The following is a 27,175-nucleotide window of genomic DNA, read 5'->3' on the forward strand; positions in this document are numbered from 1 at the left end:
ACGGGGTGGAATTTTACAATTGGCCCACTGAAACATGGTGATAAAAAGGGACCCAATACCTCCATGTCACAAAACTATTATTGATTACTCTTCATTGCTACTTTTCCATCCTGATGAGTATTCTTTAACCCAGTGTATTTTATGGTATTTGGTATCAAATTGATGTATTTTTAAAAATGCTTAAATGAATAAAAATGATTTCTGAAATAACTGAATTGTGTTTATTTGTCCAGGCCTGTGGATGCTGGTATTGACTGGACTTCTTGCTGTGTCAGTGAATACAGAATATCACAGTATAACTATACTGTGACTGCTCAAAATATATAAGAGTGATTTGTTCTGCTGTCTGCTTCATCACATTTCCCAGAACTATACCGCCCTCTATACTGTGGGAATGACAGATATCTCACCAACCCAACAGTCAGAGACCTCTGTGGCACAATTCCAACTTTGAACAGACTGAACATTTTTCTTCCACTCTGGGAGGAAAACAATGAGCAGACTGTTTGCCAGAATCCACCTCCACAGGAATTCAAGAACAAATGTGTTCACCCACTGGCTTATTGCACACTCTGCATCACATCACATGGGAAGCAGGCAAATTTAACACAAAATATTATGTTATTAAGTAATTAACCAGAACCTGAACGTTCATTCTTAGGCTTGCAGACAGCAGTTTGACAAAACTCAGGGTCCACTTTGCTGAGTATTTAAATCTTGTGGTCCTCATCAGCACAATTTGTTGCCTTAGTTGCTCACACACCAATGAGTACAAAGTGTAGAACTGAACAACTGCAGGTCGATCCCGAGAGGAAGACTTGAGTGGTACGGGACATCGTCATGACATCATGTGACATCCTGCATCAGTGAAACAGCAAGGACCCTGGCCAAGAGACTCACTGAACACCAGAAAGAGACCAGACCAAAGCCACTCACAGCATCCACTGGGAAGAGGTCAAAGGTCATCAACCAGGAGAAAAATCAAAGCACTCAAACCAACTGATGACTATTCAGCCAACGACTCCTTCTGCTGGAAAACACTGTGAGATGTGGGTAAAGCTGTGGAAAAAGTCTAATGAGTGGATCTTGAGTTTAGTCTAGTGTGGGACTTGGCCTTCCACTTCCCATAATGTTACAGAACTTGTGACAGATCACATTTAAAATGAACGAAAAGAAAAGAATGGAAGAGAAAAAGAATGAAAACAGAGTAAATTTTATATATCAAATAAGACTTGATTGAAAATAATTTAACACATTAAATCCCATGACAGTACAGATCACAAGCAGAGAGCGATTATGTTTGGAGTGGCACCACACACCATCTGTTGACTACAGCCAACACGTCAGACACACACTATCAAAAGCTGCACTGAATGTCCCGTCTCTGTTTGTTTAGTGAGTAATAAACAGTCTGTCACTCACACTGTGTCTTGAGGGGAGATGGCATCTTTCAAGTAGTCATTATACTGTAGATTTTATATACAGCTCATTAAACATCTGCATCAAGGCAGCTGGAACTTGAAATCAGTCAAACTATTGTGTACATCAAAGTCACTACAGTTGTTATTTATAAAATAATGGTAATAAATGAAAATCAGACTGAATTGCCATCTTGTTACACTGTAGTCATTTTGTCTTTTTAGCAGCTTTGTGTTGTTCTGTTTTGTTAGCAAATCAGTGGCAAGTGACACATCCATCTTCATGATCTTCCCTTAACAAAGAACTGTGTTAGTGGTTGCTAGGAGCTATGAACTCTATATCTTAGAATAGCAGAAAAATGCTAATTTAAGAGTTGTAATATCAACTTAAAGTCACCTTAAAATAACACTTAATCTATGTCATTTTTGTTTCTATTTCGCTGCTGCTATTTGTCATGGATTTAGGCTGGAAGCTACATTATGTTTACAAAGCCTTGATTTGTTCATTGTTTCTCCAACATTGTGGAAATAGTCATGCATGAAATTAGAATCACTGAACAAATACATCAAAAACACATAAAAAAACACATCATGTCTTACTCAGACAAGCAGCTGCAGATAGAGAAGCCCTCTTTTATAAAAAAGTTTTTGACAGACTCATTCATTTAAAAGTAATGATGCTGCTATTCTCTATTTTTTTTTTCTTTTTACAGTGGAGGTTATTCAACAAAGTCTGCTAATCTGGCAGGATGAACATTACTCTGCTCACAGCAGGTTAGCTGCTCAGCCTCAGTTATCACAGTGATGTGCTCGATTTTAAATTACAGTAAGCTGTTGAGACTGAAAAGCCAGAGGTAAGCTTCAGGAGTTAGCTTTCTAACCCACAGCAGCTTCATGAGCCAGATCCACTGATGGTGCTTCAATTCTATATGATCAGAGTCCTCAGAAGTCTTTATCCCAGCCAGATAGCTCGTCAGGAGGCTCCTCTGTGTCGGGAGGAAACATGTCAAAGTAACTGTGATCCATTGGCCCCTTCAGCTGCAGAAAACAGGAAAACCATGATCAGATCATTGCATTTTGTCAGCATGGGATCATTCACAACTTCCTCTTTCGCAGAGCTGGATTTCCTGTCAGTCATCCACGGTATTGTGACCACCGCCTGATGACAGGTATGCTTTTATATTTATAGGGCAAAAGTTTTCATACACTTGTCAGGGACAGTGGTTTCTTTCATCAGTCTGGTCATGTGTTTGGGGGGAGGCAAGGTGAGAAGGTGAGAGGTTCAACCTTAAGAAGCCTGTATACTGACTGAAGTGTGGTGGTAACATCATGCTGTGGGCCTGCTTTGCTACCTGTGGAACTGGTGCATTGCAGAAGTGGGCAGATATATGATGGAGGAAGATCACCTCAGAATTCCTCAGAACAAAATCAAAGCATCAGCCAGAAAGATAAATCTGGGTGTTCCAGCAGGGCAGTGACCCTAAACCAGGGTTGGGGAGCATCCATCCTATCAAGCCGGGCAAGAAACAAAGGTCATAGGCTCACCTCTCTCCTCAGTGGAGACAGCACCTTGTGATGCCTCAGGCCCTCCCAGTTGAAGCCCTGGAACCACCTGCAAAACAAACACACAAAAAACATCTCACAGTTGGACCTAAACTACAACTTCCATTGTGCTCTGTAAAAAGATTCGTTCAAAACATTCAACCATGTAAATGTTGGGTGGAGGATCTCAGAACAATTCTCAAATCCAAATAGAAACACATAGTGCCCCGACTGGTTTTTATAACTGTTATTACCCAGTTGATCACTGTTTTATGCTTTATGGGTTAAATGGAGTGAAGCTGTGTGGAAGATGAGCGTCTGCTGCTGACATTTTACTGTAACACAATAAATGATGCACCACAATTGTGGCAAAGATGCTGCAATAGTAGCATTTTCCAACACATACTGTATACCAGGTGATAACCTTGAAGAAGCTGTAGGTTGTTCTTGACACTTCTTCATTTTAATGACCCTTCCTCATCATCACAAAGAGCCCAACCAAGACAGAAGGAGGTGTATTTATTCTGTTTTCATCTTTGCCTGCAGCCTGCGTAGGATTTATCGTCTAACAGTCCTAATCTAAACAGACACCTGTTCCAGGAGTAGTCTGTAAAAACTTGATGTGTGTTTATTGAAACATAGTTAAAGTGAGAAGCAAAGAACAGATCCTCGTTGAGCTACGGTAAGACCAGGCACTGCATCTGGTCAGCCTATGCTGTTAGCCCCACTGGCTTGACAGAGACCTTCACCAACAAACATGCCCTTTTTGGACCTGTTTGGGACCACTATGGGAAGAAAATTTGGGGCCTTATGGGCACACCACTCTTTGGGCCCCATAACTATTGTGTGTGGGTCCCACGTTCCCACACTCTGTTTAGTGTGTGGGCCCCTCCTGAAAGTGTGGGGCCCACACTCTAAACAGAGTGTGTGCCCCACTGAGGCCTGCAGCATGCCCGCTGTTTGCCCACTGGAGCACACACTGTGGGCACGGTGGGCATGCTGTCATTGCTCCAGTGTTCCCTCTGTGGGCGTGCTCTGCAGGTCCTTAATTAATTATTAGCAGTACTTTGCTTCTACTTTGTACCTGCAGAAGTCCTGCCAACTGGACCCACAACATAACTATTAATGCATAAGCAGAATAACTGCACTTGTTGAAAGTGGCTGTAATAAAGTAAGAGTCACATGTTTCTATGCTACATTTATTGAAGCAAGAGACAGTTAACAGACAGGTTATGAGAAGACATTCAGGATATTCAATACAAATCTGAGAACATGGACTGAATGCTGAACTCAACACTGAGAACCAGTTTCCTCATATAGAACAGAGCAACGACCACAAAGCTCAGCAGAACACAATAAACAGTAAAAAGAACGTGGTCAGGGCGGCAGTGGACGTCTGCTTTAGAAAACATTTATCATTGCTCCTTCTGGTCCTTCATCTTCTCCGTCTCCAAAGCCAGAGACAGTGTGTTTTTGACTGAAGCTTCCACTTCTGATTCCACGGCCTGTAGCAGCTAAGTGAGTAAGAGAAGAACAAGTAAAATGTACAACAACATAACGAAGGTTGTCCATGTGCAAAGTTTAGTAACTGTAATGGCTTCAGCCATCGCCCTCAGGAGAAAACACATGATTTCAACAAAATTCAAATGATTCCTCGTACACTGCTGCTGTTCATCTTAGAAACCCATCAAACTCCTGTTGTTCTAGATTTTTTCGAAGTTGGTATTTAAGATCTTTCTAAAGTGCGATTCCCTATCCAACTATACACTATCTAGCTTTTTGATGCAAGTACAAGTATCAATTAAAGAGGTGTCAGATGACTGAATTCAGATTAAGATGGTGCTTCATTTCTTCAGTCTTGCTGCAGTAAAACATCTTATTTTTAAAAAATGATTAAAAAAACACATTTTTCTCATACTGTAGGGGAGAAGTAGTGCAATATTACTGCTAAATGCTCAGAAAAAAGTATTTCACATATAGCATAGTGGACATGTCTGATCTCGTCATAAAGTGCAAGTTAATTAACTGAATAAACACACACACTGCAACTGCACTGCTGATGTGGAACAATTGTGACATACTGTGGGTCAGTTGTAACAGTCTGCATACATGCAGTAGCAACTTGTTTGAATGTGAGCAAAGAACAGCTGCATATTATTTCTGCATAATTCCTCCGGACATAAAATTACACCACAACATTATGCCTTTGTTTGTTCTTTGGGAGGGAGCAGGCTATGTGACTACAAAGGGAATTCAGGATGGGTAAACTGGGTAAACGACACAAGAAATGAAACTGGTTGTTTGGTTTTTAGATTTATTACCAAAAACTTTGCCACAATGGACCATACAGACATGGGAACATGGGAAGTGGGATATGTCACTGAAAGACACAGCTGATCATGCTCAGAAGGCTCTAGCCTGACCAAAGGAAACTAGGCCTGTCTGCTGCTTAGAAGAACACATCCAGACAAGGTGAACACACACACACATACACACACTCTCCTTTTATGGTTTGTGGTTTATTTTTGTCTTTTCCTGCATTATGTTGAAAGAGTTTCTCCTCCTGTGTCATTTTGCTTTACTTGCTATCTTTGTGTGTTTTCCCACCTTTGTGATAGTTGATTGGTGTCACCTGTCCCTCATTAGTCTTCTCTCTCCACTGTATTGAAGTCTGTGTTTTAACCTTACTCTTTACTAGTTCATCTTCATACTGTGTGTGTCAAGCTCCAGCTCTTTCCAGTGGTTTCCAGTGCTTTTGGATGTTTTTCTTGTTATCTTAGACTTTGCCTGTTCACTGGATTTTTGATTCTTGCCTGCACTCACTCTTGGAACTGTTTGCCTGTTTGGACTGCTTTCTCTGGATTTGACCTTTGCCTGCCTGACCATCCCATAAGCCTTTTGTTCACTGACATTTTGAAATAAGTAATTTCAACAGTTGTATAAGGGTGGACTTAATTTCACTTCAGATGATTTTGCATTTGATAGCAGAGAGCTGAGAAGCTGCTGGAGCTTGAGGCTCTTGGTACTTTGAGCCACCATGATTTGACCGTCATGGTGGCTCATCACTATCACTCAGTGAAAGAGGCGTGGAAACTTTACCACTGAGTGATAGCTGCACTGCAAACACTTTCTTATTAAAAAGCTACACTCACTGGTGTGCACGGGCCAGGAAGACTGTTGACAAGCCACCAGTGGTTTATTTTTACAAAAAATTGATATTTTTCACTTACCTTGCCCAAGAGTAGATTTTTGTAGATATCTGGTGGATGACAGCTCAGATCCCACAAATGTTTCAAAGGGACTAAGTTGACTGGCATAGGTGCGTGCATGCGTGTTGAGGTCACTGGTGCATACGTACATTTAGACAAATTACGAGTGTTACAATTGTGCCAACGCTACAATTGTAAGACTTCTACCCTACATTGCTGCATCACCTCTACTCACACTCTGAAATGCTCTGTTTCAGTTCCTTTTTAAGGCCCCATCCCAAAAAGCCTGACCTTCTGTGATTGGTCAGCGAGCACAGGCCTGAGCAGACACCGTAGCTCACAGCTCTGCCTCTGTTTAGCTGCACTCTTTTTCTGTGAATATCACCCCAATAACACTTTCTAAACCCAAAACATCACCACTTGATATGATGAGCAGGAATCTGATCCGTATTGGCCTCAGCCTCACTGTTCAGGGGGCTGCTGACATTACAGCATGGAACAATGTGTGGTCTGAGCAAGCTAGCTGCTGGGTGCTAATCACAGTTGCACAATGTTACCCCCAACACATAGCTGTATTATCATGTTCAGGTCAGGTCTATCAAGTAGGGATATCTACTGTTACCTGTCAATCAGTTAACCATCAAGAATGCAGTATTTTGACCAGTTCGGTCTATAGGTTCAGTTATATATATACACACACACACACAAACACACACTGCTAGTGGCTTTGCTTGCGAGCAGTCTAGGGTAACATCAGTGTTAATTGGTTCAAATCTAAGTCAAATGTAAATTGTGTGATTGCATTCTACATTCTAGTAGTAGTACTAGAACTATGCTGGACCACATTTACAACAAGCAGCCGGCTGTCATGTCAAGGGATGGCTTTCAGTCAAAAAATAAGATCAATTATTGTTCTATAAAATAATCTATTATTAATCCACAGTGAGGAAACTTGCATTGTTACAGTAGCAAAGTGGATAGTGCAATAGTAAGAAGCATCAGTAAAAAAGAAAAATATGATAAATAAGTAAACAATATTACATATTATTATACTATCAGTAGAACAGACAATTGTTGAGTTCATATTATTGCACAAAGGAAATTGCACTGTTATCTGCTGTAGATCATAATGGTAATACTTTTGGTGTTTTATTGAAAGACACAATATTAGACCTAATGGTGTTGGCTATGCAGTTTCTCCTCCTTTGCCCCTATTGTTTGTGTTTTCCTTCCCCTCTGTCTCCTGTCTGTCTCTCCCCTCCCTGTCCTGTGTGTGTGTTTAACTGCAGGACGTGGCTGCAGGTCTGGTAAGCATCGGCCTTCCACATTCTGAACAGCGGTGTGGAAATATCTCGTTGTCCAACTGTTTAATTATTTTAAACTTAATCTCAAAATGTCCAAAAGGAGTGAAGACTGAAATATTTTGGAAAGTAAACTTACTTGTGTTTCTTGATGTCAATGATGCCGTTCTTTTTGTTTCCCAGCCTCTCTACTGGGTTTAGCCTGAGATGGAAAGAAGGTTTATATTGGTTTAAAGTCAGTTTAGTGACCCTGCGGATGAAAATAAAACTGTGTGATGAATATGGATATGACTCTCAGTATGACTGTTGTTGTGAAGCAGTATTTTCCTCATATCTGATGGTGGTTTGTGATTCAACGTACTTGCAGAGTCTCCTGATGAGGTCATCTGGACGCTTGCCTATTTTCTTGGGGAAGTCCACCTTCTCAATGCCATGGAGGACCATGGTGTAAATCTTTATGGGGTCTGAACCAGCAAAGGGCGGGCTGGAAGGTTTTCAGATTTCATGGTAATTGCAAAGGCAAAAATCCAGACTACACTGTTTAAAGGAGTTTACCATTTTGGGAAATATGTTATTTGCTTTCTGTCTGCGAATATGATTAGATGATCAATATCAATCTCACATGCATATTTTTGACCATTGGTCAGACTCAGCTAACCCAGCTCTGCACTTAACACACAGACATAACTTGATCCTCTCATCTCACTGTCTGAAAGAAAGCAAATACGTGTATTTCCCAAAATGCTGAAATAGTCCTTTATAAACACAGTGCAATACTACATGACGAGTCCACATCTGGTAAACAAAAAACTCTTCTTATACAACAAACTTAATAGCACCTGAATAGGACTCGTGGTTGTGGTACCCAAGACTGTGAAAAGCAAATCACTGTTCTTTATGGTTTTCTTCTCCAGAAGATCTTACTGACTTACTTTCCAGTGAGAAGTTCAAATATGAGGATTCCCAAGGACCAGCAATCAGCTCCAAAGTCATGGCCTTTGTTCATGATGACCTCTGGGGCCACATACTCAGGAGTCCCACAGAATGTCCAGGTCTTCTTCCCAAGGCCAATCTTTTTAGCAAAGCCAAAGTCCACCTGAGGAAATACACAGGAATCAGAAATATATGTTAAAACATAGTGCAGATACAGAATGAATAACACATAAAGGACATTACTCGAACAAATATTTCAACAAGTGGCTTACCATTTTGACATAACCCTGAGCATCCAGTAGAAGGTTTTCAGGTTTCAGATCTCTGTAGACGATGCCCATAGTGTGGAGGTAATCGAAGGCCTCTAAGACACAACCAGTACAAAACCTGGCTGTGGGATCATCAAAATAACTCCTGCGATTTTACAAAAAGATGAACAAATTCATTACACAATGTATCCTGTGAATATAAACAAAGCAGACTAATGGCTGGTTTTGGGGGGGTAAATCATTTGTGAATCTTTTTTAATTCTTATTATTATCATTATTATCATAATACCTTTACTAGGCAACGATAGTACAGAGATAACAGGGAACAACAGAGAGATTCAAGTTCATGTTTGCCATCTTAACCACTAAACCACTGGGCCACCCCAAGAAATGTTCAGCTGAAGCACATGGCAATCACATGGTCTTGAGCTATTCTGTGTGTCCATCTCCAGTCAGATGACCTTCACTCTTCATAGCATTGTTTAGTCTCTCTGACAGAACGAATGCCACCACTGGTCCTTTAAATCAATGCAACATTGTCTAAGAGGTCCCAAATGTGGTTATGTAAAAACTCACACTGAATATGCAGTTCTGTCAGCCTGATTTTATGCATATTTACAATTTCTGTGTAAAATGCAAGAAATTAAAAACAAATATTGCGAACAAATATTGCAAAAACCTTTGAATGAGACTTAGTGAATAAATCATGATGTACATTGATTTAAGTGACCACTAAAGCAGCCACTCCACTAAAAATACGAAAACATGTGATGGTGTGCTGAAAAAACTGTAATCTTCCTCAAATTAAAATATTAAAAAAACAGAAATTATATAAAAAGTGGTTGTCATGTCTCATTGTGTCTGTTGATGTGTCTGTTCACAGCGTCATGTCTTGTTATGCACTTCCTGTTTTATTATGAAACCCTAACTGTCCTCTCGTTTCAGGCCCTTGACTTCCTGGTGTGTTCTGCTCACCTGTCTGATTGTCTGCCCCGCCCTGATTGTTTCCACCTGTTCCTTGTTACCTCATGTATATATACATGTCTCCCTTTGTCCTGTGCCAGATTGTCTTGTACATTGTGTGCCTCTTGTGATCCCTTTCTTGTGTCTTTACCCAGCCAAAAATATCCACAGTGTAGTTCTAGTATTGTTTGCCTTTTGTTAACCTCAGCGCCTTTTGTTAGTTACCTTTTTGCCTAAGCGCCTTTTGTTTGCCTTTTTTTTTTGGAGAGATTCTTTTTGTAAATAAATTCAGCCATAGAGCTCGCCCTTTGTGGAAGTCTGTATTCTGCATTTGAGGCCTGAGCCCTCGAGCCCAACAGGCTTATCAGTGGTGGTTTTATTTTCACAAAGTGGAAAGTGGAAGTGGATCTGCAATACTTATAAATCACTGGAACTTAAATTTATGGAAGACAGAACTCCACCAATAGTTTTTAGCACTTTTATTACTTCTTCAGTACTGTGTGAGTGTGACCTCCAAACAGCACAAGCCTGTTTGCTGAGCCTGTGACTGGAAACGTGGGATTCAGAGGGAGACAGCATGACAAGATCTGTGAGCTGCACAGAGTCAGTGACAAACTGAGAGAACTGCACAACTTAAAAAGAAAGAAATGCTGCATCAAATATGTGACTTTTATACACAAGGTTACACCTGCTGTAGAGCGCCCTGGCACAGATTTGTCTGACATGCAGCCTTTGTGGAGATCTGCCAATCACTCAATCCAGACCCCCTGACTTCACAGTATATCAACCCCTCAGATCCAACCAGTATTCGTTGAATTGTTTACTGATGTGGTGACAACTAGACCCCTTCATGTGCTTAGTATATTTGTCTATCTTGCTTAGTTTGTGTGCTCAGTTACCTGACCTATATCTGTGCTTCTGTGCTCAGGTAAATCCAGTCACCTACCCTCGTCTGTGCCCTGCCTGTCTTCTCTCCCTGCGAGACCTCGAGTGGATATTCAACCACTCACCTCATCTGGACCCTGTTTGTCAGAGAGGTCTCCGATCAACCATACCTCCACCTCTGGACCCCATCTGTCTGCTGCCCCAGCTTTGGATTAAACTGGATTAAACTCCATTGAACTCCATCCATTTTGTCAGAACTCTGACTGGTTGGTCTTGAACTTTCATTAAAACTGTTTATTATTCACTGTCCTGTCTCCTGTCTTCTCAGTCTGAACTTGGCATTAGAGTCCTATAAAAACCTTGTACAAAACATAACAGCCTTAGATGTGTCTTAATACCACTGGATCAACTCTTGAGGCTCCCAAACTAGACTTCCCTACACCCACTCCAGCCAGGACTTGGTCTGCCGTCATCCACCACAAAGGCAAATCCAGTAACAGATCAAATAAGAAAGCACCAACTCATTCCACCACTTGAACTCTCACAGCAAAACAGGTATGACCCACTGAGTCTGAAAAACGAAAGGTGTGATAATACTAACTTTGTTGAACTCAGGGAAATTAATCATACCACGAGCATCAAGGCTAATCAAAGTCCAAGAAATAGCCCCAACACCTACTAGAAACCCACATCAAATCTTTCAGAAGACTCTGCCCTGAACACAAAGCTGAAATTCGAAGGCCTCAACCATGGGATAAAGTTAAATGATAATTTCAATATCTTTTGGAACTGTAAAGACTGCTTTAAGCCCGATGGGATGCATCCAAACACCACTAGGTGTTGCTCAGACTGCTCAACACCAACCTGCGACATGCTCTTGGGATGCTGTACCAAAACAAGAGTGCACAGATATCTCTCACTCCGCACCCAACCTGTTGCTACACATTACTCACTTACTGTCTCTGTCAGGGATCCTCTTCATCACATTCTCATTCTCAACATCCCCCCTCCCCACCTCCACCACCATCACTAATCAAGGAGTGCCACACAGCTGCTCAGTCAAATTGGTGAACTATTAAACATCAGTGATGGACACCATGCTGCTTCCTTAAACACACCGCTGAACAGCTGTTGGAACGGTAACATACAATTTAGTAATCACAGACATCTGGTTTCTGTCTCAGTGATCTCAAATTTGTCAATATTCAGCCACAGTCAGTCTCCTCTCCTGTCACAGAATACCTACAGTTGAAATTAGCTCTTTTAAATATCCGATCATTGGCTAACAAATTATTTTTGGTTAATAATCTGAGAAGGGAAAATAATTAGTATTTAATGTTTTTAGTTGACACCTGCCTAACACTACTGGTGTGGCAACACTGATGGCTTGTCCTCCAAATCATCATTTTCTTATCAGTCAGTCAGTCAGTAATGACATTGACCTGGGTGAATTTACATCATTTGAATATCTTGCTCTTTAGCCCAAAGCAGAATTAACGTGCTCATCATTACACTGTATCGGCCACCAAGATATTTATCGCTATTTAAGCAGGAATTCCCTGAGCTGATCACACTTGGTATCACCACATATGATGGATTCATCTTGAGACCTGAATGTCCATATGGACAAAAAGAATGACTCCCAAGCTATGGAGCATGTGAATTTACTGAACAGCTCTGAGCTTACACAACATGCCCTCATCAGCTAATATGATAACATTCTGGAGTTGGTAATAACAACAGGGTTAAACATTGACAGTGTTTCAGTATTAAAGTGACCTATTTCTGACCATCACTGTGTGATTTTTGGTGCCATAGAAATCTTAATAAAGACTAAAAGGGATTTTTTTTGGTTCAAAAGAGATTCCTTGATGGCAAGGCTGAACCAAAGTTCTGTAATATTCTGAGATCACACAGCTATGACATGACATTTAAATTACATGGCTGGACATTTCAACAATACCTTGTCACCTGCTTTAAATGGTGTTGCTCTACTTAAGGTTAAAAAGAGGTTGATTGATGTGGGAGATTAGCTCTTTTAAGGTTCTCTGTACCACAGTTGTTAGATCATTAAATCAGGGTCACTAAAGGCCAATAGACAGATAGCATCTATACAACAACAGGGCCATTTGGTTAACACTGAACAGATACTTCATTGAGGAAGTAGTCTTCTCTCCATGCTGCATGGAGTAAAAGAGATCTGATTTATCACACAGACACTAATTCTTCAACGAATTAGCACTCTCAAATCTACAAGAATAATTTCTGACAGAATCTCCCCATGGTTAACAGTGTTAATGGAATTAATAGAATCTGTCAAGCAGCCGAAAGTAAATGGAGGAAAAACTGGACAAACAGTTCACTGTAAAATATACAAAGAAGCCATGACTGTCTGTAACATGTAATACGTCTGGCAAGAAAGGATTTTCTATAAAAGAACTTTCATTGTTCCTCAGTAACAAGTGAGATAGTAAGATACTGGAAAAGGTAGTTTCAGTGCAAATTAACTCCTTTAAAGATAATAACATTCTAGAGGAATTTCAATCAGGCTTTAGGCCTGCTCTGTAAAATAATCATTGACCTCAGACTGAATTCTGATGAAAATAAGGTCTCAGGTCTTGTCCTCATAGACCTAAGTGCAGCGTTTTATATGACTTCATCAATCATCTTGAACACCTGGTTTGTCTGTTTGACTGTTTGCTAAACTGGTTTGAAACATATATTAAATGGAGAAAGTTGTTTTGTGTGTTTTTGGAAATCATAAGGCTGAGCAACATGACATTGTTTTGGGGTTGCACAAGGGAGCTGCCTTAGCCCCTTGCTGTTCTTATTATATATGCTGCCACATGGTCACATCACTCGAGAGAAGAATGTATGTTTCCAAAGTTATGCAGATGACACACAGCTGTACATCTGTGCTTAATCAAATGCGCAGCTATAGACTCCATGACTAACTGTCTTTTAGCAATACATAAATGAATGAGCAATCATTCAAATGAGGCAAAAACTGAAATCCTACCTGTCGGCCCTAAAACAAAAAGAGAAATGCTAAAAATGTATCTCATCACTTTAGCCTTTAACTACCACTTTTAAAAACATTTTATGGCTTCTTTGAGGAACAGATTTTAAATATTGTAAATTACTCTCTTCAGACGGGTGTCTTCCCCGCCGCCTTTAAAACATCAGTGGTGAAGCCCCTTCTGAGAAGAGTAACCTAGACCCCAACATTTTTAATAACTCGGACCTGTGTCCAACTTACCATTTTTAAGTAAAATATTAGAAAAGCTGGTTTTTAATCAAGTAAATTATTTTTTAAATAGTATCAATATTTTAGAGAAATACCAATCTGGTTTTAGGATGAACCACAGTACAGAGACGGCCCTTTTAAAGATTTTAAATGACATTAGGTATAACGCAGATTCACATAAACTCACAGTCTTGGTACTACTGGATCTAAGTGCTGCCTTTGATACAGTAGATCACCACATTTTATTAATCAGACTGAGAAACCTATCGGCCTCTCTGGTACTGTTTTTAACTGGTTCAGCTCCTATCTCGCAGATCGATATTTCCGGGTAAGTTTGGATACATGTTCCTCCAGAACACATAAAATAAGTTGTGGGGTGCCCCAAGGGTCAATTTTAGGTCCAATTCTTTTTTAATCTATATATGCTTCCCCTTGGGGGCGTCTTCAGGAGACACGGCATCAGCTTCCACAGTTACGCAGATGATACACAGCTGTACATTGCCGTGACTCCTGAAGAAATAGGGCCACACAATTTGTAAAGAACCTGGGCGTCATTTTTGACTCTGAGCTGAATTTTATTCCACATATTAAAAATGTAACAAAAATAGGTTTTTATCATCTTAAGAATATAGCCAGAGTCCGCCCATTTCTCTCTCAAGCTAACACGGAGGTGCTGATGCAATTATTACAGAACTCAGCCGCACGCGTGCTGATGAAGACCAGAGGGCGGGCTCACATTACACAGATTTTAAAATCGCTGCATTGGCTCCCTGTGTGTTTCAGTATCGATTTTAAGGTTCCTATTGGTTTTTAAATGTCTTACTGGTCTTGGGCCTTCGTATTTATCTGACCTGCTTTTATCATATCAACCCTCACGGGTCCTGAGGTCCTCTGGCACTGGACTTTTAATTATTCCTCGAGTTAATACAAAAACCCACGGGGAGGCTGCATTCAGCCATTACGGCCCTCGACTATGGAATAGCCTGCTGGAGAGCATCAGGACTGCAGAGACTGTTGATGTTTTTAAAAGGAGGCTCAAGACTCACCTTTTTGGTTTGGCTTTTAACTGACCTCTTTTAAACTTTGAATTCTTCTGTGTTACTTTTATGTTACTTTTACGTCTTATATGTCTTATGACTTGTTCTTAGTTATGCACTTTATCAGTATTACATCTTAAAATCTTATTACTTTTATTTATTATTTACTATTTATTAGTTATTTACTTGTCTATTTTATCTCTACATTTTTAACTTTCTTAAAGCTTTTAATTTTAATGTATTAAACCTGCTTTATCTTTTATTTATTTGTTTATTTATTTATTTATCTATTTATTTATTTTTTCTTTAGTCTTTTAGTTTTTAGCTTCAGTGTTTCCTCATGGGGGGCCTCCATACTGGGATGTATGCCCGGTCTGCCCACGAGGGCCGTTGCCTTGGAGGCCTCCTGGGCCCGAGGGACTTGGGTGGCTCTGCATTAAGTGCGGAGTCTGCCCCTGTCCATCGGCGTCTGGGTGGTCTTTGTGGCGGCGCTCCCGGTGGCCGCAGGCTGTGGTGCTTCTCAGTGTGGATGGCAAAGGTACAAATTGGTTTCTGCAGACCAGCTGGCATTAGTTTAAATTTCTACACTCTACACAGTTTTATTAGGATCCTAAACTGATGCCTGATATTTACTTGGGTCCATAAACACGATTTGTAGGGAACTATCAGCTTTAAAGTTCAGCTTAAAAGAGCAACTCAACTGTAGGTGAAAATCTTGTTCAACTTGTCATCTTACTGCAGTCATGTACACTGTGACCTCACTGTGATAGTGGTCACAGGTGCAACAGACTTAAATATCAATTTCTAGATGTTTTCATTTGTAGTTGTTATGAATGTAGCAAAAAGACCTACACTCACATGTCCCGCAGCACAGTCCACAGCTCTCCACCAAGACACACCTCGAGCAGCATGTAGATGAACTTATCATCCCGGAATGTTCGGAATAACCTGAAATGCACAGACAGCCAAGAGAGTCTTTAACTACTGTGTTACATCAAAAACACAAAGTAGTCCACTTGCCAGCATAGTAACAATAACAACAACATAAACTAAAATTAGGACCCCTTAATATAAATAATAGGAGTGCCTGGTAATATATTGTACATTGGTGGTGCAAGTCATTATACTTTCTATTAAGAAACAGCATTCATGTCTTATAATGGTATTAATGCCTTGTTTTGGTAATGCAACTGGAAATAGAATAATAAGTCATATACCCACAACATACCTGTGATACACTTCTATTGGCCTATAAAAGACCACCAAAAAGTGACGTGTAGTAGATTACAAGTGCTAATGCTGGCTCTAAAATATCTCACTCTCTAAACTTTACAATGAGCACTGAAACTTCTAAGAATTCTTAAAATTCATTTAACACTGAGACCCCATAAAAAAGCCTCTGAAATGATGAGGAAGAAACTGAGTGGTAGGAAGAACATCGTACCAGTGAAATAAAAAGAGAGTGAACATCACATCTCGGCTGAACTTTTCTCTTTGAATGACTGCTTGCACAGGGCCTTTTTCTTTAAAGTCATAGTCCAAATAAATCTCAGTGCAGTGGCCAGCAGCATTCCTGGAGCAGGTTCCTGAGCAACTCCACTGAGAAACCAACACACTGACCAGCCCCCATTTTATAGTCTCCTTAAGGAATAGACAGGTTTTTGGCAGATTGATCTGTTGGCTAACTTATCCATTCTCAGCCCTCTGCTCCTTAACATCTAAATGGTTCCACCATCTTAGATTACAGAAAACAATAAAATATTTTAACATCTTATAATAATGTGGTTCTTTAGAAATAACACCTTGCTCTTTGTAAATCAAAGGAACCTGAATGCATTATGTTGCACATGGCTCACACCTGATGATAAATGGTGAGTTTGTTTGCTGAAGGATGTTTTTCTCAGAGTAGATGTGCTCCTGCTGTCTGGTATCCACAATGTGCTGCTTCTTAATGCACTTCAGAGCAAACGTTATGTCCTCATCCTTCAGCTTTACCTGAGAAAAAGCAGAGAGGAGCTCCCTGAGCAAAGGTCATATATATATATATATATATATATATATATATATATATATATATATATATATATATATATATATATAGCAGTGCACAAAACTGGTATATAGAAATGCATAATGTCCAGTTGTTTCAAAACATGCCTTTGTGTACCAGGCACCAACTGAATTGAGTATGGGTTATAAAATGGACATAGAATGGACAGTGTCATCAATGGAATCACTTTGGAGTGGATACTGTAAATAGTTTGCACTGTGAAGCTGTTACACAGTCCAGAGGAAGACTTATGGATGTCAACCACCATGAAACTCAACAGAAGAAGATGGCAACAACTGTCATTGGTCATCAATACACGGTTCTCTACCACTTCTTGTCAACATATTTGACCCACTGAAGTAACCTACTGTGAGAGAGAGCTAATGACAAAGAAACTTCAAACCAAACCTGACCAGGAGGAAAGACTTCAAGATGTGTTGCAGCTTGACACTAAGAATTTCAGCCATCCTTTTTAGATAAACACGACAAGAGTACGGAGCACAGGAACGTGGCACAAGCTATTACTACTAAAAACATTGAGTTAAGATGAAAATTCAGTCCAGTCTGATTGGAGAAACAAGTTGAATGAAGATCAATGGCAAGCTCTGTGCAATGTTTCATTCCTAGCATTTCATACAGGCCGCACTCAGTTCATCCAACTTAAATCCTTCACCTCCCAGCCCTCCCCTGTCTCTTCTGGTGTGCCCCAGGGCTCTGTCCTGGGGTCCCTCCTCTTCATCATATACCTTCTCCCTCTCGGCAATGTCTTCCGCAAATTTAATATCCATTTCCACTGCTTCGCAGATGACACCCAGCTCTATCTTTCCTGTAAACCAACCACTGCTCTCCCACCCTCGTCCCTCATCCTCTGTCTCTCTGAGATAAAATCTTGGTTCACCTCTAACTTCCTCAAACTTAACAGTAACAAAACAGAACTTCTTCTGGTTGGTACTAAAGCATCACTATCCAAAACTGACAGATTCTTCCTCGATTTTGACAACTCCACAGTGTCCCCCTCCCCTCAGGTTAAGAGTCTGGGTGTCATCCAGAGTCTGGATAGCTCACTATCTTTCCACTCTCACATCAATAACATTACCCGGTCTGCCTATTTTCGCAACATCAACCGTCTCTGTCCCTCTCTCACCCCTCACACCACTGCTATCCTGGTCCACAGCCTCGTCACTTCCCGTCTTGATTATTGTAATTCACTCCTCACAAGTCCCTCCATAAACTTCAACTGGTTCAAAACTCTGCAGCCAGCATCATCACCAAGACCCCCTCCTCTCACACTATACCCCCGTCCTTCAGCAGCTCCATTGGCTCCCGGTTAAATACAGAATCTCTTTCAAAATCTTACTGTATACATTTAAGGCTATCCACAACCTCGCCCCCCCATATCTCTCTGACCTCCTCTCCATAGCCACCCCCTCTCGTTCCCTCAGATCATCCTCCTCTCTCCACCTCTCTGTGCCCTCCGCCCGTCTCAGCACCATCAGCGACTCAGCGACTGAAAGCTCTGCTCCCCAACTCTGGAATTCACTCCTGCCCGACATCAGAAACATTGATTCTCTCCCCACTTTCAAATCCAAACTGAAAACTCATCTGTTCCAGACTGCCTTCTCTCTATAACTCCACTTCTCCTTGTTGCTTGTTTTTACTTGTTGGGTTTTATTTATTGTGCTTGTATTTATCCTGTGTTATTTGTGTTTTACCCGCTCTGTAAAGTGTCCTTGAGTGTTCTGAAAGGCGCTTCCAAATAAAATGTATTATTATTATTATTATTATTAATAAACATGCACTCTCTTCCTATGCTGAGAATTTTGCTTGTTGAAGTGGCTAGGAGTGAACGTTGGAGGTGCATATTGATCTGAACACAACCGATGCAGAGCATCAGGAGGGTGTTAAGAGCAAAGGTGCAGTCTCTAAATTTTCTTCTATTTGATGGATTAGAGGACATCACAAAATCTACCTTGCAACTTGACAGAGACTGTGAGAGAATGGTGTTCTTAAAGCAGGCAGGAAAACACCTGGCAGAGTCTTCTGTGTATGACTTGGCCTAAATAGTAAATACAAGCAATCCAGACTGTTACTCCAACATCAACAAGGTGGTAAAGTTGTCTCTTTTTAAATTGTCTGCAGCATCAGCAACATTTGACCCACAGCCAGCTGTTGGCCTGTGGATGGACTAACTAGGTGATGGCTGGTGCAGTATAGTGTTGTTTCAGCTTACCAGCTCCACTCGTCCAAATCCTCCCATGCCCAGCGTAGCTATGACCTCGAGCTCCTGGAAAGGCTTGTGCTGAGGCAGGAGAGCAATCCTCTCCTTCAGCCTCCTCAGCTCCTGGGCTTCTGCAGAATCAATCTGAGGTGAGTGGGGCCTGAGAAAGGAATAACGAGGGAAGTATGATTTGGCCCTTCTTGCTTTCAGGCCTAGATTGATTCATTTAGAAGCTAAACTTCAGATCATCTTGTCACCACTAAAACTGGAAATGCAGTAAAGACTATATGACATCCAATAAGCCACCATCATTAGCATGTTAAAGGGAGGCTTTGTTAATGTCAGTAATGTAATTTTTGTTGTGTCATTCTGTTATTGTGCACTTACAGGGCATTTCTCCTCTCATCACTCCTGGAAAGCTCTTCCACATATTCCTTCAGGTAAGCCTGAAGTTCCTCGTACGTCCCCACCATTTGGTTGAAATTGCTGGACAGGAGGGGGCAGGGGACAAAAACATGAACAACAGAAAGAGTCTAAAATCATACTTTTACCCAATCGCAGCTTTAATAGATCTCTGTGCTGAGTAACTTACTTAAGAAGATACTTTGAACACTAGATTACAGTAGACTAGACTAAATGATTTGAGTAGAGATGGATTACTTTCAAAAGGACTGCATGCTTATAGGCACTCTACTAGCACTGCATCTGTAAAGACGTTTCATCAATGGTTAATACATACTGTGTAGATGACAGGAAAGTAGTTGGGACTGTGCTCTTGGATTTTAATTCAGCATTTGATGTCATTGGCCACAGTATTCCTACTGCCAAGCGTAAATGTTGTGGTTTTTACCTTGCACTCTTGCCTGGATTAAGAATTACCTCTCTGGCAGAGCACAGCAAGCATTTTTCAACGGCAGTTTTTCTGACACAAAAAAATATCTTGTGGCGTTCCACACCGGAGTTGCTTGGGTCCACTTTTTATTTAAGATTTCAATGAATGACTCACCCAATCTTGTTAAAAACTGCTGATGTAGTTATTTATGCAGATGACTGAAGTCTGTTCTGTGTTCGAACAACATTGGTAGAGTTGAGAGAGGATTTACATATTGAGTTGCATATCATTACTAAGTGCTGATTACTAATGAGAATGAGCAAATCATTACTGAACATTGTGAAAACTGAATGTATTGTATTTGGTAATAGAGATCTTTTTGCTAAAGTCCCTCCATTCAATTTGACTGTGCATGGGATATTTGAGCAGGTCACAAAGAGAATATGTGTGTTATATATTATATATATTTATATAGTGTTATATAAGACAATTTACTGTCTTGATCTGACTGGGTTGATCACATTTCACCTTCAGTGGGACCATAACATCATGAGAAATATGAGCTGATTATTCATTAATTAGAGTCTCATGTGTCTTAACCTTTGTGCAAATTTTTACTTAAGACAAGATTAATACAGTAATGTGCAATAAACTGCAACACAGGGGAACTGGTCTGACAACCTGAAAGCTTCTTATTACTGTGCACAGAGTCACAGTGTGAGCTACTCACTCTCTGTCTACCACCAAGCAGTGGGTGTCGTTCTCATTGCAGATGATGTTGGCTGAGCGAACGTCCTCGCTGGAAACATACATGTACAGTTCAGTCAAACAAACACAATACAACCCTATATGTAGTCACAGTAATGGCTGCAGTGTGACTGAGGATGCCTTTGTAAGCACACAACACTCCCCACAGCATCAACTGGTATGAAATAAGCTGGGTGGTGAATGTGATAATCTTGTATATGCATGCCACTGGATGTGACACTATACTTTACATTTTCAAGCAATTTAAGTGCAACTAAATCCATGAAACCAGGATGGCCAGCAATAGATGAGCCCTGCAGAACATTTAAGGAATATTTGTACAGTCCTTCTACACAAAATGAAGATAAATAGAATGTGCTAACATCAATTAACATCTAAGGAATACCATAATTGTTATACTTTTCAAATATCAATTTTATTTAAGCAAGAAATTACAACTAATCATACGTCCACTAAATTGATCATCATGCATCACTTGTTACATTTCAACAAAAATGCTGCTATATTTCAGCATTGAATATACTTTTTTCTCTGTAAAATAGTTGACTTATGTACTGTAATTGAAGTGTGTTGTGCTGTGGTAGCATATTAATCATCAGCACGTGATGGAGAGGCCTTTAGCCCAGTCGAGTAGAAGACGTGACTTAAAAAAGGGAACACTGACAACAGTGGTGGCTGGCTGCCAGTTAAACAAGGACCAGCAAGTCTTTTAACAGTAACGATGGCGAAGCTGACGATGTTGAGGATGCTGAAGGTGTTGAGGACGTTTTTTGCAGTAGTGCAGAAATTGCAGAAGGGCAACTGGGTGTCTGTGTTTGCATTTTAAAGCAATCTTCTGTGTCCTGACTCTCATGTGACGCTGTTTGTACCTGATGAGAGCTTTTTCTCCAAAGTAGTCTCCAACTCCCAATGTCTTGATTTCCTGTGGTTCAGCAAACCCCTCTGTGCTCTGAGTGACTATGACCTACAGATAGAAAACATTAGAACGAGGCACACCAACAGCTGCTTTTTTACTCCTCTGAGTTATATCACTGTCTGTGGTTGTTTGATCAGTGTAACCATACTTGTGGACTGACCCATAACTTCAGTGCTTTAGCTATGACAGATGACAAGTCCAAGGGAACACAAGTACAGACAGGAATGCAGACTGAGAAAGGCTTCTTGGTTTATATTATTCAGACTCTAACCCCCTTGGTTCAGCCCCAACCAAATATTTTGCTTCAATTAAGATACCTTTAAGGCTTTAAGAGGGCATGTTTGACATGACTGTGCAGATATCTCACCTCTCCTTTTGCAATAATAAAGAATGTGTTCCCTTCTTCACCCTCTCGAATAATATGCTCCCCTTTTTCAAAGTGGTCCTGAAAAGACAGAAGGTCATTCTTCTGTCCACTTAATAGATGTAATCTGAAACTATTTAGAATGACGTACTGTACAGAATTGATACAAAGCATTATGGAGGAAAAAAATACAGTGAAGTGAGAAATACTCACCACTTCAAGACAATCAACAATCTTGGCTAGTTTCTCTTCAGGTAATCCTTGCAGCAGAGACACACTTTGAGAGAAACAAATATACATACTCATTACAGAAGGTGGGATTGATCATGCACAGTGAGTTATTAGTTTTGATTAATATTAAATGTTTTCACTTTCTCATTATGAGTTACTAAGTACAACTTGATGGGTAAATTCACCCAATTGAAATTAAATCTACAATATAATAAAGTGTGCCAGAACTGAAGGGGTCTGAATACTTTCTGAAGCCACTTTATCTGTTTTGCACTCATACGGGTTGAATGTGGGCTACGTGTATAACAACTGCATTGCATTTGCTTAAAAGAGACAAACTGTGTGGGCTCCTCTGGAAAATGTGTGTACTAACAGCAGGTTTTTACTGCATCGAGGATTTGAAGTCAGTCTTTCTTCTTCTGTGGTGCTTCGATCATACCTGTTGTCAAGAGCATTTTTTATTTATGTACTACCGCCAACTATAGAGAGATCTGCACAGACCTGAACCTAGCCCGTAACAGCAGCTTTAAGACTCGACCCAACTGAACCTGAAAGTCAAAGCCACATTTGTGCTTCATTTCATTACTGAGTGTAAGCTAGCCAGGGTAATGCTAAACATTGGTTGCACTCTTCTACTCTCCCCATTGTGTATATAGTTGCAATACACTAGTACACTGGTACAGTAGTACAAGTCTTATAGCTACCACAGTTATATCAAGCATTCTTTTGATTATTGTTTTTTTTTGTAATGGTACTCTCATGGGGAAAATAAAAGTACTATTTTTGTGTGCGTGTATGCATGCACTCCTCTACTACACACACATGCACGCACATACAGGTAACTTGATTACAGACATACACACACAGAAGACTTAGTGTGATTTCAGCTCCTCAATCATTGCTCAGTGAAAGATGATCATGTCTATGTTGACAGAGATGGTTTCCCCCGGCAGTAGCCCCCCGTGTCCCTTTCAGGGAATTTTCTAGTTACCAATTACAACCTGGATTTCAAACAAGTTGTGACACTGTGTAAATTGTTAAAACAGAATCCTTTTTACAATCATGTGTTCACAAAGTGGTGAACCTCCCTCCATCCTCGCTGTGAACCACTGAGTCTTTCCAGGATGCTCCTTTCATACCCAATCATGATACTATCACCTGTTACCAATCAACCTGTTTACCTGTTCCAAACAGGTGTTTTTGGAGCGTTCAACAGCTTTCCCAGTCTTTTGTTGCTCCTGTTCCAACTTGTTTTGAATATATGATAAAACATTAAATATGTCATCTTTGTACTGTTTTCAATTGACTATATGTCAAAAAGGATTAGAAAATTATCACACTCAGCGTCCAACATTATTTGGGATTGGGACAGTGAATTAAAACAACTTACATTTTTGGTGGGGGTGGTTGGTAAAAAAGAGGAAATTAGTTCAACATATGTTGTAAGTAGAAACTGTTATTTAAATGTGCTCACTTTCCTGTAGTAACCCACAAAATGAGAGAACACACACAGAGCCTGTCAGTTGTGTTCTTACCTGCGCAGAAAGCTGAAGTACTCCTCATGTCTGGCCTGTGTGGTCCGCATCATTATGGTCTGGAAAGTCTGGCGGTCCAGTGCCCACATGTGAGACTGGGACACAGCTGGATGAGAGTGGAACCATTAGCAATCATTAAGCCCACTGCGTCATCATCACTGCAGATGATAGTTAAGGGTCTTTCTAAATGAACTGGGTTACTTTATGGTACAGAACTACACATATTTCCCCCACTAGTCCACCACAGATTTGACTCTGAATGACAAATAAAATGATTTAGCAAATTAATTATGGAAGATTTCAAATCTGTTTCTTTATTTAATGTTATCTCAGATGTTAGCTCTATAACATTTTCCATTTAATATTAATTCAACCATATAGGATGCTATAGTTACACAAAAACACTGTAACCATGAAAACATCAGCATGCCCACATAGTAATATGGTATAGAAATGGATGAGTAGTTTGAAAGTATATTAATAACTCCCACTGTGAATACTGCAGCAGGAAATATCTGCTCATGTACCATACAGCCAACAGGTGTCTCACACATGATATGGATACCGTTGTCATACGCACACAGCATGAGACACACTAAAGCACCAGACAGTGTATGCATGTATGTATGTAATCCCAAAGGTGAGGCATATCAAAAACAATGACTGATGTGGTCTTATTTCTGGGAAATGCTGTCACTCACCTTTAACAGTGGCTGTCCTCTTACAGTTGTACAGTATGGCAAGTTCTCCAAAAGCTGTCCCAGGACGCATCTCCCCCAGCAGCTTCCCATTCTGGATGACCTCCAGCAAGCCCTCTACAATGAGGAAAACATACTTACAGCATACTTATTTTGTCAGCTTGCCTGTTGGACATGTATGTTTTTTGGAAGATGTTTGCCATATGATCAGATCTCTTTCTGTCCATTTTTAGGCCGCTTGTTTTTGTTGGGGTTACAGTGGCACCGGGCTATGTAAAGTAGATCCTATGTCCCTCTCCCCAGCTATGTCCTCCAACTCTTCTATCAGTGCAAAGTCACAGTGATTCTACGTGAAGTGCCTTTGAATGTCTCAGCGTCTTATCTCTAAGCTTCTGAAGCAAACTTAATTCAATTTCTGGCAGACACAGACCCTGGGGTTCGAGTTTCTCGTTGAATATTTCTTGCTGAAAAGTCGAAGCTTAATGGAAAACACATGATAACATCTCTAATTTTGACTGTTCCCCCTCCATGAACACCACCAGCAGCTGTCCCTTGGTGCTGCTGGATAGGATGGATGGCTTTTTAGGCCTCTGCGCCAAATGGGTACTGTGTTTCACAAGCATTCATGCACTGCATCACTGCTGCACCGATCCATTTGTTGATCTCCTGGCCCATCTTACCCTCACTCATGAACAAAAAAATGAGTAGCTTACCCACAACCTGAAGGGATGTGTCCACAGTCCAGCATGAATTTAGGGATGGAATTCATTTGGTAGATATTGGAATTGTACTTTACACCAACTTTAACACAGAGCTAAAATAATTTTAGCCTCCTTCAAAGAATACTCAAACCAGGTTTTTGGTGCATGTGGTGCATCGTCATAATAGGAAAAAATGACATGTAAGTGATAAAATGAAGACGCATTGTGTTGAATTTAAAATGACTTCAGTTATTCAAATACTTTTCCTTAACTTTTACTTTGGCTAGTTTCCATACCAACTGGTGTTGTAAAATGTACAAAATCACATAATAGACAGAGGAAGTCCCGTAAGAGCTACACACACTCTGTTGACCTGACCTGCCAGTACGTAGAGGTAATTTCCAGGTTCCCCCTCCTGGATTACCAGTTGTCCCTCGGTGTAAACCTTCTCATACATGCAGTCCACCATCTCCCTCGTGTGCTGTGGCTCCAGCCTCTTCAGAAAGTCATTGTTCATGATGGCATCGTTGATGAGCTTCTTGGTACTGGGAGGGAAGGGAGATGCAGAAACACACAAGGCCAAAGCCAAAGTCAGTTTTGTTCATATAGTCTGAGATAACAAATCCAATTTGCCTTATAATCTGCACAGTAGTACCCTCTGTTTCTTATACACAAATAGTCACTTTGTAATTCTGGAGGTCAAAGGTCTGTTGGACCAAAAAATCAATGGCAGCAGCAAAGACAGGAGCCATTTGGAAGTTTGACAGCAACAAGATGTTCACAGAATCTGAATCTGCTTTATGCCAGGCCAAGTATGTGTGCACATACAATGAACCTCAGTCCTGTTGTTGGAGGAAAAGAACAAGCCAACGAGTACATCAATGTATTGAAAAAAACTTAGTGCACTTCATCCCCAAACACAATGAGATATTTGAGAGAGCCACATTCCATTCCAGAGTGCAAAATGCCACAGAGTCAGTAGAGCCCTTCATTAGGCAGCTATACAAGCTGGAGGAAAATTGTAATTTTGGATGTAACTGTGGGCGCATCCACGTCCAAAGAGAGCAGTGTCGAGAAAAATAAAAAAATGTGCATTAATGTAAAAAAAATAGAAACTTTAGTGCTTTCTGTAGCATCAAAAACAGAAGAAGACCCCGTATTCCAATGCTCAGTTATACCACCAGGGAAACCAGTCAATGGGAAGCCAGCACTATGGAAGTGAGATTTAGGTTAGACACCTCTATCATGAATGAGGCCAGTTTTGGTAGCCTGAAAACAAAGCCACTAATGATAACTAGACTGTCTAGCCAAAGGGGATCAGTGATTACGACAGGGCAAACCATACTAGAGTTCCTTAGACTAGGATCAAACGACAAACCAAAGTGATGGAACTGAAACACCATCCTGTAGCTCTTGAATGAGCTATTGGAGTCAGGCAGAGAATGGGTCTGGGGACTTCGACAAGAAAAGGCTTACAAAGAGGTAAAGGCTATGCTGTCCTCTACCCCGGTGCTGGAATACTTGGATCCAAAGTGATCTTGAATCATCCGTGCAGGCACCAGCAGCTGTGGCCTCGCAGGACTATGACTGACCCCATTGGCACGTTGTTCAAGGTTCTTGGCTGATGCTGAAAAGTGGTCAGCACTGATTGAAAAGGAATGAAATGGCTGGCAGCTGTTTGGGCATCAGAGCATTTCAACAAGCACCTGTGTGAAAGTTGAACACAAGCCACTGTTATCTCTGATAATCCCAAAGACACCACTTAGATGCCAGAGACTCCTCATCAGATGAAATTCAATCCTGTGGCTGTTTATGTGCCAGGAAAATGCCTTGTCATGGCAGACACCTTATTGTTGCATTCAGACAAAAACATAGAGCGTATGTGAATGCTGCTGAAGAAAAGTAGATGTTGCTATCTCCTGTGGCATTTTGTGTGCTGACCAAGCAAGCACACAAACAGGAAAAACATGAAAAATGTCACCTGCTATTTCAATTGTCTTTTGTTTTTTGTTTTAACCCAAAAATTGCCTCCAGGCAGTTCCTCGACAGATGAAATGA

General features: G+C 40.6%; 1 protein-coding gene across 1 annotated transcript in view; it reads right to left on the minus strand.

Annotated features, from left to right (window-relative positions):
- Nucleotides 1-2,360: 2,360 nt before the first annotated feature.
- The window catches only part of LOC121613781 (cGMP-dependent protein kinase 2), a 29,935-nt gene continuing 5,120 nt past the window's right edge, over nucleotides 2,361-27,175 (minus strand). Inside the window, exons 3-19 of the mRNA XM_041947408.1 lie at nucleotides 25,496-25,662; nucleotides 24,420-24,533; nucleotides 23,719-23,824; nucleotides 22,166-22,229; nucleotides 21,956-22,033; nucleotides 21,542-21,636; nucleotides 20,635-20,703; nucleotides 19,460-19,558; nucleotides 19,085-19,232; nucleotides 16,663-16,799; nucleotides 15,663-15,752; nucleotides 8,676-8,817; nucleotides 8,403-8,566; nucleotides 7,832-7,954; nucleotides 7,610-7,672; nucleotides 2,964-3,030; nucleotides 2,361-2,456 (exon numbers count right to left, since the gene is read on the minus strand). Of these exons, the coding sequence (XP_041803342.1) occupies nucleotides 2,361-2,456; nucleotides 2,964-3,030; nucleotides 7,610-7,672; nucleotides 7,832-7,954; nucleotides 8,403-8,566; nucleotides 8,676-8,817; nucleotides 15,663-15,752; nucleotides 16,663-16,799; nucleotides 19,085-19,232; nucleotides 19,460-19,558; nucleotides 20,635-20,703; nucleotides 21,542-21,636; nucleotides 21,956-22,033; nucleotides 22,166-22,229; nucleotides 23,719-23,824; nucleotides 24,420-24,533; nucleotides 25,496-25,662 (1,822 nt within the window). The remainder of the gene's footprint in view (nucleotides 2,457-2,963; nucleotides 3,031-7,609; nucleotides 7,673-7,831; nucleotides 7,955-8,402; nucleotides 8,567-8,675; nucleotides 8,818-15,662; nucleotides 15,753-16,662; nucleotides 16,800-19,084; nucleotides 19,233-19,459; nucleotides 19,559-20,634; nucleotides 20,704-21,541; nucleotides 21,637-21,955; nucleotides 22,034-22,165; nucleotides 22,230-23,718; nucleotides 23,825-24,419; nucleotides 24,534-25,495; nucleotides 25,663-27,175) is intronic.

The sequence above is a fragment of the Chelmon rostratus genome, chromosome 11, assembly GCF_017976325.1.
Source record: "Chelmon rostratus isolate fCheRos1 chromosome 11, fCheRos1.pri, whole genome shotgun sequence".
NCBI classification, from domain to species: domain Eukaryota; kingdom Metazoa; phylum Chordata; class Actinopteri; order Chaetodontiformes; family Chaetodontidae; genus Chelmon; species Chelmon rostratus.